At 41.2% G+C, this 13297-nt stretch overlaps 1 protein-coding gene across 1 annotated transcript in view; it reads right to left on the bottom strand.

Moving 5' to 3' along the window:
- Nucleotides 1–2788: 2788 nt before the first annotated feature.
- The window catches only part of FGGY (FGGY carbohydrate kinase domain containing), a 557022-nt gene continuing 546513 nt past the window's right edge, over nt 2789–13297 (bottom strand). The window contains exons 15-16 of the mRNA XM_004368991.2: nt 9216–9277; nt 2789–3020 (exon numbers count right to left, since the gene is read on the bottom strand). Coding sequence (XP_004369048.1) covers nt 2939–3020; nt 9216–9277 — 144 coding nt within the window. The 3' untranslated portion in view covers nt 2789–2938. The remainder of the gene's footprint in view (nt 3021–9215; nt 9278–13297) is intronic.

Raw genomic sequence — 13297 nt, 5'->3', positions numbered from 1 at the left:
AACCATTTCAGAAGCTAGCATATGATCAAGAACTGGTACTGGTACTGAAGGAAGAGGTCCAAGCTGCACTGAAGGCATTGGTGAAAAACAAGGCTCCAGGAATTGACAGAATACCATTGAGATGTTTCAACAAACAGATGCAGCGCTGGAAGTGCTCACTCATCTATGTCAAGAAATTTGGAAGGCAGCTACTTGGCCAACCGATGGGAAGAGATCCATATTTATGCCTATTCCAAAGAAAGGTGATCCAATCAAATGCAGAAATTATCGAACAATATCATTAATATCACACACAAGTAAAATTTTGCTGAAGATCATTCAAAAGCGGCTGTAGCAGTACATTGACAGGGAACTGCCAGAAATTCAAGCTGGATTCAGAAGAGGATGTGGAAGCAGGGATATCATTGCTGATGTCAGATGCATCTTGGCTGAAAGCAGAGAATACCAGAAAAATGTTTACCTGTGTTTTACTGACTATGCAAAGGCATTTGACAGTGTGGATCATAACAAATTATGGAAAACATTGCAAAGAATGGGAATCCCAGAACACTTAATTGTACTCATGAGGAACCTGTACATAGAGCAAGAGGCAGTCATTTGGATAGAACAAAGGGATAGTTTAAAGTCAGGAAAGGTGTGTATCAGGGTTGTATCTTTCCACCATACTTGTTCAATCTGAATGCTGAGCAAATAATCAAGAAGCTGGACTATATGAAGAAGAATGGGGCATCAGGATTGCAGGAAGACTCATTAACAACCTGCGTTATGCAGATGACACAATCTTTCTTGCTGAAAGTGAAGAGGACTTGAAGCACTTACTGATGAAGATCAAAGCCTACAGCCTTCAGTATGGATCATACCTCAACATAAAGAAAACAAAAATTCTCACAACTGGACCAATAAGCAACATCATGATAAATGGAGAAAAGATTGAAGTTGTCTAAGATTTCATTTTACTTGGATCCACAATCAACACCCATGGAAGCAGCAGTCAAGAAATTAAACAACGCATTTCATTGGGCAAATGTGCTGCAACAAATCTCTTTAAAGTGTTAAAAAGCGAAGATGTCACCTTGAAGATGTCACCTGACCCAAGCCATGGTGTTTTCAGTCACCTCATATGCATGTGAAAGCTGGACAATGAATAAGGAAGACCAGAGAAGAATGGACGTCTTTGAATTATGGTGTTGGCGAAGAATATTGAATATACCATGGATTGCTAAAAGAATGAACGATCTGTCTTGGAAGAAGTACAACCAGAATGCTCCTTAGAAGCAAGGATGGTGAGACTTTGTCTCACATACTTTGGACATATTATCAGGACATATTATCAGTCTCTAGAGAAGGATATCATGCTTGTGAAAGTAGAGGGTCAGCAAGAAAGAGGAAGACCCTCAATGAGATGGACTGACACAGTGACTGCAACAACAGGCTCAAGCATAATGATTGTGAGGATGGCGCAGGACCAGGTAGTGCTTCATTCTGTTGTACATAGGGTTGCTATGAGCTGGAACCGACTTGATGGGACCTAACAACAACAACAACAACTTGCTGACTGATGTTGCTGAAGTCCTAGCATGCCTCTACCCAAACTCATCTGAGCTATGACTGCTCTAAAATCGACATTAGCAGCTACTGTTGGGTCTGAAATTGTGGATGAATGTATGTGTGTGTGTGTGTGTGTGTGTGTGTGTGTGGTATCAACTAAAGTAATTATAGTTTTTCAAATACTTGTCTGCATCAAAAGCTTTTAGCCGTCATGTTTCTTTAGTTTCCTTTAATCTGGAAACCTTCTGCAATCTTTCATGACATAGACATTTTTTAAGAAAATAGGCTATTGAAAATAGAATGCTCCCCATCTTGGGTTTGTCTTATGTTACCTTATGATTAAATTCTGGTTATTCATTCCCAGTCAGAATCCTACATATGTGATGCTGTCTTTCCCAGACTATTACATCTAGAGGCATATGATGTTCATCTGTCCATCTGAAGTTAATTCTGGTCACACAATCAAGAAGTTGTCCTATTTCTTCCCTGTACAGTTAACATTTTTGTCCTCTTGTAACCAATAAGTAATCTGTGGGGGGACACCTTAAGGCCATGCTTATATCCTGTTCCTCATCAAAATTCTCCTTGGATCCATTGATGATTCCTGCCTGTGCGTATCTTTCATATGATGGTTGCAAGATGATGATTATACAACTAAATACAACATCTGATCTTAGACTGGATCCTGTACTGGAGGGAAAAAAATGCCATAAACGATTGAGTTAATTGACAAAATTGGAATATGAATGGCAGATTAGATTAAAGTGCCCATAAAAGTTAAATCTACTGAAATTTACTCTCAAACGGCTTAGAAAAAAATTTGTTTGTGTGTGTGTGTGTATGTGTGTGTAGAGAGAGAATATACAAATGAAAAAGCAAAAGGGCAAAAGGGGTAAAATGTTAAAGGTAGTACATGGGTAAAAGGTGGGTACATGGATGTTCTCTTGTGTTATTCCTATTCCTGTAACTTTTCTGTTGACATTATTTTCAAATGAAATGCTAACAGTAAGTGTTTAGCCACCTATAGGATAAACATTCAATGTTCTACAAAGCAATGTAAGTCTTTCATTTTATGGCTGACATTGAATCAGTTAACTAGTTCCTCCTGGATTGGATGATCCTGGAGGTCTAGTCCCAAATGAGATCCTGTGACTCTATGTGAAACTGCTAACACTATGATGGTGCCTATGTGGAAACTGCCAACTACATAGCAGTGGTATTCTGAAATGCAAGACTCTAGTTCTGGTTGGACGTGTCTCAATTTCTTTATTAAATGGCAATGCAGAAATGATGAAATGATGCCTAAAGAGTCTTGTGTATAGGATGAAATGAACCAGGTCCCTGATGCAATGACACAGAATCTGCTGGCATCGGCACCTGCAGGCCCTGTTCAGTCCCCCTTCATGATCGCTGCGTACTCCTTCTGGTGCTCAACCAACTTCAGGAACACTTGATACTTCTTGTCGTAATAGCTGTGGGAGAAAAAATGAACACGGTGAATCATCTCAAGACAAAACTGTTATGTGGCTTCCCCTAACATTTAGGACAGGAATGTATACTGTGGTTTTGCTAACACCTCCCATTTGTGAATGCTTAGAACATCCTAAGCGAGGGATCAGCATGCTTTCTCCCATTATCTCTAACCTACATGAGGTATTATTATCTCCATTTTAGAGACAAGACCATTTGCTCAGAGTCATATTTAATACAGTACAGCTGAAAATAGGCAGAGTCAGAATTCAAACTCTGGTCTGTCTGGCTTTGAAGACTCCACTGTAACGTACTGAAAGGGCCTGGCTTAAGCCAGGCCCTTTCACATCCCAGCTTCAAGAAATATTTCAAACATAACTAGCCCCAGGTTTGATGACTGGTGTAAAACCACAGCCTGACCATAGATGAGACTGAACAGTTTAATCACCTTTTTGCTGCTGCCACACCTAGGTTTCCTTTGCAGATTTCTTTACCCAGGAGTAAAAGCCCATGAAAACGTGACTAATGCCTTCCCTGCAGCTGTGCCCTGCACTTTAGGCATCTCATAATGGACCTTGCTTTCCCTGTATGCCCCAGCTGACTCTTCAGGTGAGACCTGGCAGAACTGGTGTTGGCCATGAATCAGATGGTGCTGCAGCTGAAGCTGTTTTTTGCATCACATACAATTTTAGAAGGGATGAAAGCAGTTAAGACAACTTACAGTTGAAGACTTGCACCTTTGTCTTTACACCTTTTGGTTGGGGGAAGCTGGCATGGGGTGAAAAGTTGATGAAGCCAGTTTAGCATTTCTTGATAGATTCTGAGGTGCTCTGAAGAAGTCCTCATGGAGGACTTGGGTGTAAGTTTGTGAATTGAGTGGCAGGGGGGGTTGGAAGAACAATCCTGGATACACAGAGGGGCTTCTACTTGTAACATACAGAGCTAATGAGATTAGTAGGAGGATCCCAACATTTCCAACTTAAGCATTCTGGTAACTCAAGATGATGGGGCCAAAAGGGGACAAATACGGGGATAAGACAGACTCTGAAGCCTAGGTTTGAAACTCAGCTTTGTCAATTACTAGCTTTGTGACCTTGACTATGTTACTTTATCTGTGCCTAAATTTCCTCATCTGTAAACTGAGATAAAAACAGGATCTACATCTATGAACTGCCACCTATCTGTCAGTTTGTTGTACTGTAGAGGCTTGCATGTTGCTATGATACTGGAAGCTATGCTACCATATTTCAAATAGCAGTAGGGTCACTCATGGTGAACAGGTTTAAGCAGAGCTTTCAGACTAAGACAGACTAAGAAGAAAGGCCTGGCAATCTACTTCCAAAAAGTAGCCAGTGAAAACCTTATGGATCACATCAGAACATTTTCTGACTTGATTGCTTTGGACACACCATCAGGAAGAATCAATCTCTGGAGGAGGGCATCACGTTTGCTGAAGTAGCGGGCCAATGAATGTGTGGGAGACCCTTGGTGAGATGGATTGGCACCGTAGCCACAAAGTGGATGCGAACATGCTTGTGATTGTGAGGCTGATGCAGGACTGGGCAACGTTTTGTTTTGTTATACAAAAGTCACCATTCCAAACCAAACCAAACCTGTTGCGGTTGAGTCGATTCCGGCGCAGTGGTTAAGAGCTTGGCTGCTAACCAAAAGGTTGACAGCTCGAATCCACCAGCCACTTGTAACATAGCTCTGTATATTACAAGTAGAAGCCCCTCTCTGTATCCAGGATTGTTCTTCCAACTCCCCCCCTACTCAATTCAGAAACTTACACCAAAGCTCCCCCATGAGGACTTCTTCAGAGCACCTCAGAATCTATCAAGAAATGCCAAACTGGCTTCATCAGCTTTTCACCCCATGCCAGAAACCCTATGGGGCAGTTCTACTCTGTCTTATAGGGTCCCTATGAGTCAAAAGGTCACACTATTAGAGTCAACTCAATGACAGCTAACAACAACCACCTCAATGGAGCTGTTTTGTGAATTAAATTATATTAAGGGATATAAATGCTAATTACTAGTTTTATAATAATTCATGTTCCAACATTATCATCAGCCTAATTATATGTGTTGTTAGGAGCCACTGAGTTGGTTCCAACTCACAGGGACCCTATGTACAACAGAACGAAACACTTCCCCGGTCCCGCGCCATCCTCACAATTTTTGCTATGTTTGAGCCCATTGTTGCAGTCACTGTGTCAATCCATCTCATTGGGGGTCTTCCTCTTTTTCGCTGACCCTCTACTTTCTCAAGCATGATGTCCTTCTCCAGGGACCAGTCCCTCCTGATAACATGTCCAAAGTATGTGAGACAAAGTCTTGCTATCCTTGCTTCCAAGGAGCACTCTGGCTGTACTTCTTCTGAGACAGACTTGTTCGTTCTTCTGACAGTCCACGGTATATTCAATATTCTTCACCAACAGCATAAATTCAAAAGCATCAATTCTTTGGTCTTTCTTATTCATTGTTCAGCTTTCGCATGCATGCATATGAGGTGACTGAAAATACCATGGCTTGGGTCAGGCTTACTTTAGTCCTCAAAGTGACATCTTTGCTTTTCAACATTTTAAGGACGTCTTTTGCAGCAGATTTGCCCAGCACAATACGTCATTTGACTTCTCGCCTGCTGCTTCCATGGGTGTTGATTGCGGATCCAAGTAAAATGAAATCCTTGACAACTTTAATCTTTTCTCTGTTTATCATGATGTTGCTTATTGGTCCAGTTGTGAGGATTTTTGTTTTCTTTATGTTAAGGTGTAACCCATGCTGAAGGCTGTAGTCTTCGATCTTCATCAGTAAGTGCTTTAAGTCCTCTTAGCTTCCAGCAAGCAAGGTTGTGTTATCTGTATATTGCAAGTTATTAGTCTTTCTCCAATCCTGATGCCGTGTTCTTCTACATATTGTCCAGCTTTTCAGATTATTTGCTCAGCACATATGTATGTTCTACTAAATTCTATTCTACATGCCACCAAATCTATCAGTTATAGAATTATTTTAGGGACAGCAATTTTCTCCTTCTAATGACATTCTATGACGATATAATGTTAAGCAGTTCTTTCACTATATGAAATGAGTCTCCTGATTTTGGAATCTCAAAACTGCTAAAAGAAAGTTAGGGTCAATATCCCTTCTTCTATACTTATAGATTTCCAATTTTAACACTGACAATGTTGCAAGTTTGTTTTTTGGCCTTATGTATTCTCAGTATAGTGGGAAAAGCATTGGTTTGCAAGCAGAGATACCATGGTGACTTTTGGCAACTTATTTAGAGGGTCTCGGCCTCAGTTTCCTTGTTATTAAGGGATTATAACAGAATCATTGTCATAGAGTGCTGGGAATTTTTGACAAGAAAATGAAAATGACATACCCTGTGAGCTGTCAAGTGCTTACAAATGTGAACTAATGTTGTTCTTATATCCTTTTCTATTACCCTGGAGCGCCAAGAGATGAGTGGACTATATCTTTCCTGTTTTACACACAGGGAGCTTACGCACAGGGAGATCCAAGGTAGTTTTAAGTGACTGCTCTAAGGCCACAAATTAATTGAATCCAGGCATAAGGATGACACCTAGGGTTCTCCTAAAAGTTTATTCAAGCACAAAACAAACCAAAAAACCCTGTTACTGTCGATTCCTGACTCATAGCAACCCTATAGGTCAGAGTAGAACTGCCCCCATAGGGTTTCCAAGGAGCAGCTGGTAGATTTGAACTGCCAACCTTTTGGTTAGCAGCCATAGCTCTTAACCACTATACCACCAGGGTTTGCTATTCAAGCATAGTCACTAGATTATGCTCTCTGTGATACTGACTTTGTAAGTTCTCTGAATCCCCTCTCTTCTACAATCTCCTGGCACTTAGTAAGTTGCTTCTGTGTGGCAACAGGAAAAAAGCAGTTGCTGTCAAGGCGATTCCAACTCATGGCGACCCCATGTGTGACAGTAGAGCTGTGCTTCAGGGGTTTTCAATGGCTGATTTTTTGGAAGTAGATCACCAGGCTTTTCTTCCTAGGAACCTCTAGATGGACTTGAACCTCCAACCTTTCGGTTACCAGCAAAGCTAAGGAAATATCCCATACAGGTAATAATGCAATTTGAGGCAGTAAGGGATGTGAGAACAGCTCAGGAGACTGGCTTCTTGCTCTATCTGCAGATCTTTGAGCCGGCCTGCAGATGGTGCTATAGCACTGTGTGTGCCTGCTCCTCTTAGAGGCCCGCTCCCATCCTACCGCAAGAATCTAAGGATTATTTTCAAAAGGAACACTTGGTGTTTATTGCAAGAACTTAAAAACAGACTTCCCTCAAAAGTCTTGGGAGGCTCAGGGCAGAGATGGAAAAGCATAACCTGTTTCTAATTTCAAGAAAAGAGAGATATTTCAGATGCCCTCAGGGGAACAGAAAGGGGCAGCAGCCCATAGCTCCAACTGCCATCCCACTGGGAACATTAGTCTCCCAATGCTCCACAAAAGGGCCTGCGCCTCTGACCTTGGTATTTAGAGGGGCTTACATTCAGTGGGCGAATAGCCTAACACCATTTGGAGATAAGAAAATAAAAAGAAAGTGGATTTCTTTCTCTGTGGGCATTTCCAACTTTGTCAAATACCCATCTGAAGCAGTACTGACGGTGCTTTGGTGAGATCTGCCCAGGTATGACTCCACTCACATGAGTCTGTTTCTAGGCACCTTTGGCCAGTCCCATTACATGAAGTGGATTTTCCAACTTAGGAACTCAGTGGGCACTTGAAGAGTTTGAGATGAGGCAGTTGCTCTTGGTTGGAAGTTCTTACTGGGAACATTAGGAAGGTGGGGACGGAGCAACATTCGTCTTTCTAATCCAGTACCTGACACAGTGTCAGACACATAATAGACACTCCATGTTTGGGGCTCAACTGACACATGGCTGTTCAGACAGCTTTTGTTAAGCATGGGGGACATACAAACTTCACTGTCTTTAATCCTCTTCTAGCAACAACAGATGGATGCTAATGGTCCCTTGTGTTTCTTAGGTGTGACAGCAAAGCTGCAATGGTTCTTTCTGAAAAAAGTTTTCTTGGAATTTGCATTTATGTCTTACCTTCAAATACTTATCTAAAATTATAAAGGCACTTGCACAACTGCCCTTTACCTTCAAACTTACCACCAGTTAGGCCTTTTTTAATCCAAACTGGATTATTAAAAGAAGCCTTCCATCTGGTCTCTCTGCTGATACAGGGGTCTTACTAAGAGCTGTATTTGACCAAGTCTCACCACGGCTAAAAATCCAGTATATCCGTTTTGCTGGTAGGATGAGTTTCGAGATCTTTAGCATGGTCTCAAAGTCCATCATGAACTGCCCACCTCTCTCCGACCTTCCCAGTCTTACTTCCTGCCACTCCTCATCTCATACTTTGTTTTTCAAAATTATGAGTTGCTTATAGTTACCTTAGCATATCATGATGATTCCCACCTTTATGACTTTGCACATGTTATTCCCTCTGCCTAGAATGTCTTTACCTGCCTTGGCCTGCCTGCCAATTTCTTTTAAGCATTTAAAGTCAGCTTAGATTTAACCTCCTCTCAAAAGTTTTCCCTTACCCCTGTTGGGTCACATCCTGTTCTTCTCTGTGCTATTTTGTCACCTTCTACTAGAACTTATCCCTTTGTTCTGAAATGATCTATGTGCATGAATAAGATTGTATCTCATTACCCTCTAAATCCTGCCTAGAGCCGAGCATAATGACTCAAATACAGCAAGAGCTCAATAAATTAATGTTTTGTTGAGTTCGGCTTTAAACACAGATCAAGGTCTAGTTGTAGCCTTCAATGCCAAGTGATACAAAGGGTAGATGAATGGATAAATACTACTGTGTCCTTTGATGGAAGATATAAGAGATCCCCATTTTAGAACAGAAAAGACTAGATTTACTGCTAATGACCTAGTGAAAATAACACTGACCTAAGAGCTCAGAAGCTTGTGTTTGACTCCCCCTGCCCCCTCCCCACTCTGGCCCCACCTAGATCTGTAAATCTGTAACCTTGGGCAAGTGACTTTGCCTCTCTGGGACTTAGTTTTCTCAATTATTAAATGAAAGGATTGGATTAGATGACCTCAGAGGTTTATTCCAGCTCCACAGGTGCATGTGTTTGTATGTTCTCATTCCTTAGCACTGTTCATGTTAAAAAAAAAAAAAAAAGATAAACTTACCTTTTATCCTCATGTCTAGGGAACACAACTTTCCCAACTTTGCTCATTCTTGCCATTGCCTCCTGTTAAGTAACAAACAGAACTCAGAGAGCTGAGATGGAAAGCCAAAATGAGACTGAAGCTTGCCACAAGCAAGAACATTCCAATTAGAATTCACTTCCCCGTAAGACATGGTCCATACTTTTAAAGTTATTTTCATTGGTAATAAGGAAGAAACCCAATGAACACTTGAGGTTACATTTATGACCACACAGCCTGGTCTTAATTAGTGGTTGTGTATTGAGGCCTCCAGGGTATAAACAACCCAGAAGGCAAAGCACTTCTGTGATGCCCGACAGCAGGAGTTGGGGGGGGGGGGAATATTTCCCCTCCTCACTGCTAGGACATGAGGGCACAGGAAGGCAACATAATCAGCCACTGAGCTCATCGTCTACTAAAGCTTAAGATAAAATAATTGAGTGGAACCCACATTATCCTTGTACTTTAGGATAAAATATTTAAGACCACTTCATTTCACATTCAGCTCTTTTCCCAGCAGTCTCTGAAGTTGTAAGTTCAGACTGGAGACCTCTGGGCTGAATCTAATTGACTTGAGTTCTGGAATGTGACTTCAGGACATTCTTGCCTCTACAGCAGTGCTCTTGGGCAGATGAAACATCTGGGTGTCTGGGTGGACGTGGTCTGCTGTGTACAGCATCAAGATCAGCCATGGATTGTGTTGGCTCCATTATATGAATCGAAGGGTTAGGTTTCCTTGGGCAGTCTTCTGGGGCTGTTAAAGCTATGAGAAAGTTAGGGGGAATAGAGTGAACCCAAACTTTGGGGTCCGAAAGATGTGACTAGGGAGGATTACAAGTAATGTCATGAGAGAGCTCCTCAGAATAGGCCCTGTTTTAGAAACAGCTATTGAATTCTTATTGTTGAGGCCAGAATCATTCTGGGGTCACATATATACAACTTCTTATTCCACATGTTTATTAATTACCCACTATGTACTAGACACTTTGCTAGGGATACAGATTTGCATGAGACACATTCTTTGTCTTGAAGTAATTCCTGTACTAGAAGGGGGAAAAAACATAAAAGCTGACCACCACATAGAATGCGATAAGCGTCTGTGTATCTAAAAAATATATCCGTGTCCCCCTGGCAAGCCTTGCCACTTTACTGTGCTTTGTATATTTTTTGCATTAATTTTAATTTTCACTAATTACCTTCTGATAAAACCAAATCAAACCCATTGCCATCGAGTCGATGCTGACTCACAGTGACCCTACAGGACAGAGTAGAACTGCCCCACACGGTTTCCAAGGAGCGGCTGGTGGATTTGAACTGCCAACCTTTTGGTTAGCAGCTGAGCTCTTAATTACTTCACCACCAGGGCTCCACCTTCTGATATACCATGCGTTTATTGGTTTATGTGCTCATTATCAGCCCTCTCCACCCTCTGCTCTAACCAGAATGTAAGCTACATGAGGGCAGGGACTTTGTATACTGTTGAGTATCAGCATCTAGAATATTCATAAAACATATTGAACACCTTTCAGGTATCAAGCACAACACTCTCTCTCTCTCTATATATATATATAATACAGAGATGAAGAATGTTCCTTTCATTATGGAGCTCACAACAGAGTGGAAGTGATATGATGTACTGTGATGAACATATGTTTTGCTGTTGTTGTTGTTAACAGCTACTGTCAAGTTGGCTCTGACTCATGATGACCCCATGTACAACAGAACAAAACGTTGCCTGATCCCGCAGCATCTTCATGACTGTTGGTATGTTCAAGTCCACTGTTGCAGCCACTGTGTATTTTGAGTGCCTTCCAACCTCAGGGGCTCATCTTCTAGCACTATATCAGACAATATTCTGTTATGATGCAAAGGGTTTTCATTTGCTGATTTTTGGAAGTAGATCACCAGGCCTTTCTTCCTAGTCTGTCTTAGTTTGGAAGCCACTGAAACTTGTCTACCATTAGTGACCCTGATGGTATTTGAAATACCGGTGGTGTAGCTTCCAGAATCACAGCAACGTGCAAACCGCCACAGTATGACAAACTGGCAGATAGTTGGTAGAATCAAAATATAGTGTGATAAATACTATGTTAGAGGCATATATAAACTTCTTTTCAATAGTTATTCACGGGTTAGGAAACATGATAGTTGTTTCATTTGCTAATCAGTTATGCAAATTTTCAGTCCTGTTAAGCTGCTATACTAACTCTTCCCCCGAAGACGGCACGAACACTCTGAACGAGTTATCTGGTTTCCTGGTCCTCAATGGCTTTGAAAGTGCTGACCGAAAGATCAGAGATGCTGAGAGTAGCAAACACACTGACTGCAGAAAGAAAGGGCAGCTATACATAGGGAGGAGATTTAAAAAATGATGAAAAAATCAAAATAGAAGGAAACTATGGAGAAAAGACAAGAACTCAAAAAAGGGTAGTCTGGGGCCATTTTGAAAAAGGGCAAACAGCAAAACATATCTTAGCGAGGTTGCTGCTGTTCGCTTAACAGGAAGATTTTAAGAGCTCTGCTTACTGCCACATGTGATGGCCCGTTTTCTTCATAGACTAAGTTCTGATTCCCTTAAAGCAAGCCCATGTCTTGCTGGGATGGTCTCAGCAATCCCCATCACCAATTTTGCTGCTCATTTTCTTGTTTAGTTCTTGTCTTTTCCTTCAGTCAGCCTGCTTGGCTGTGCTTCTAGCAAGGACCTTGCCTCCTCTAGCTGGTCATTCTGTCTGTGAATAGTGACAATACCCTCAGGGAATACTCCTCCTGGTTATGCTTAGGCCCCAGACTTGAGAGAACATTCCAGGATTGCCGTCATGTGTGGAATCCAGGCAGGGACGGATTCCCCAATAAGCAAGGTAAGCATGTGCTTAGGGCATCAACAAAACAGGAGCACCAGTTCTCCCAAGCAAAGACTCAAAGCAAAGATGCCAAATAGACAGGACACAAGGAAAAGCGAGCACCACAGTGGAAGGGAACAGGCAGAGTACTAAATGAAACTGATACCAGCTCCAGTGTGTGAAAACGTGCTGCCTGGAAATAAAGTTTATGGAGGGTCATGAGGGCAATCACTCCCAAGGTTGATTAAGCTATGAGGCCCCTACCACTTCAATACCTTCGCTGGCATCTGTCTCCTACGATCGTCTCCCATGTAATTGAAACTCCTTATCTCAGCAAGTCTCTTGGGAGTATACTATTTCTTTCTAATAAACAAGAGGTAAGAGTGGACTGTGGAGTCTAACTCTTGCTATATTCACCCAATATGCAACTGGATCCAACATGAGTGGTTACTGTGCAAGGATAGATTATATTAATAGATAATAGTTCTCTGATTTATTTTGAGAGAACTGTCTTATACATTCACATCTGCTGATCCAGCAACTCCAGCCAGGAGGGCCAGCAATATTCTTTGCCATGATACAAACACAAAGGTATGCTCTTGTGCATGTCCTGGTAAACAGCCAATGGGAACTTCAGTCCCAGATGACGTGCAAAAGCGAGGGAATGTGAATAAGTCAACCACTGCAATGAATTCAGTCACGTTACTTTTTAACAGTATAGCATTTATGTACAGAGTTATGGCCTAAGTTTTGTAAACAATAATATTTATAACTTTAACTTTAAAATATGTTTGGCATATACACAGACCCAATCTAGCATACATTTAATATAATACTAACATGGGTAATAATTTAATACAGTACTAACATAGCAAATATCCAAAAATACTGGATATATTAATATTTATCTAACATGAAAAGTCTTAACTGATGTATCAAGTGAGTTTCGTTTTTACTGTCTGTTGCGCAGGACTCAGTGCTTAATATTACTCTATATATGCTAATAAACGAGGCATTAAGCACATTAAGAGGATGCAATATTCAATATTTATTGTGCAAAATATGGTCTGTTTTAGAACAGTGAGTGCGCTTCTAAATTCATCTTCCAAGAAAGCAACAAAGGACATTTATCAGAAGATTACATTTATATTTTATCAGAATATTTACATATCTCCTTATTAGGAAACTGAACAATTTCTCGAGGAAATAAATTAAATGAATATT

Source organism: Trichechus manatus, unplaced genomic scaffold, assembly GCF_000243295.1.
Source record: "Trichechus manatus latirostris isolate Lorelei unplaced genomic scaffold, TriManLat1.0 scaffold00003, whole genome shotgun sequence".
Taxonomy (NCBI): Eukaryota; Metazoa; Chordata; class Mammalia; order Sirenia; family Trichechidae; genus Trichechus; species Trichechus manatus.
This window is presented reverse-complemented; position numbering and strand designations above follow the sequence as displayed.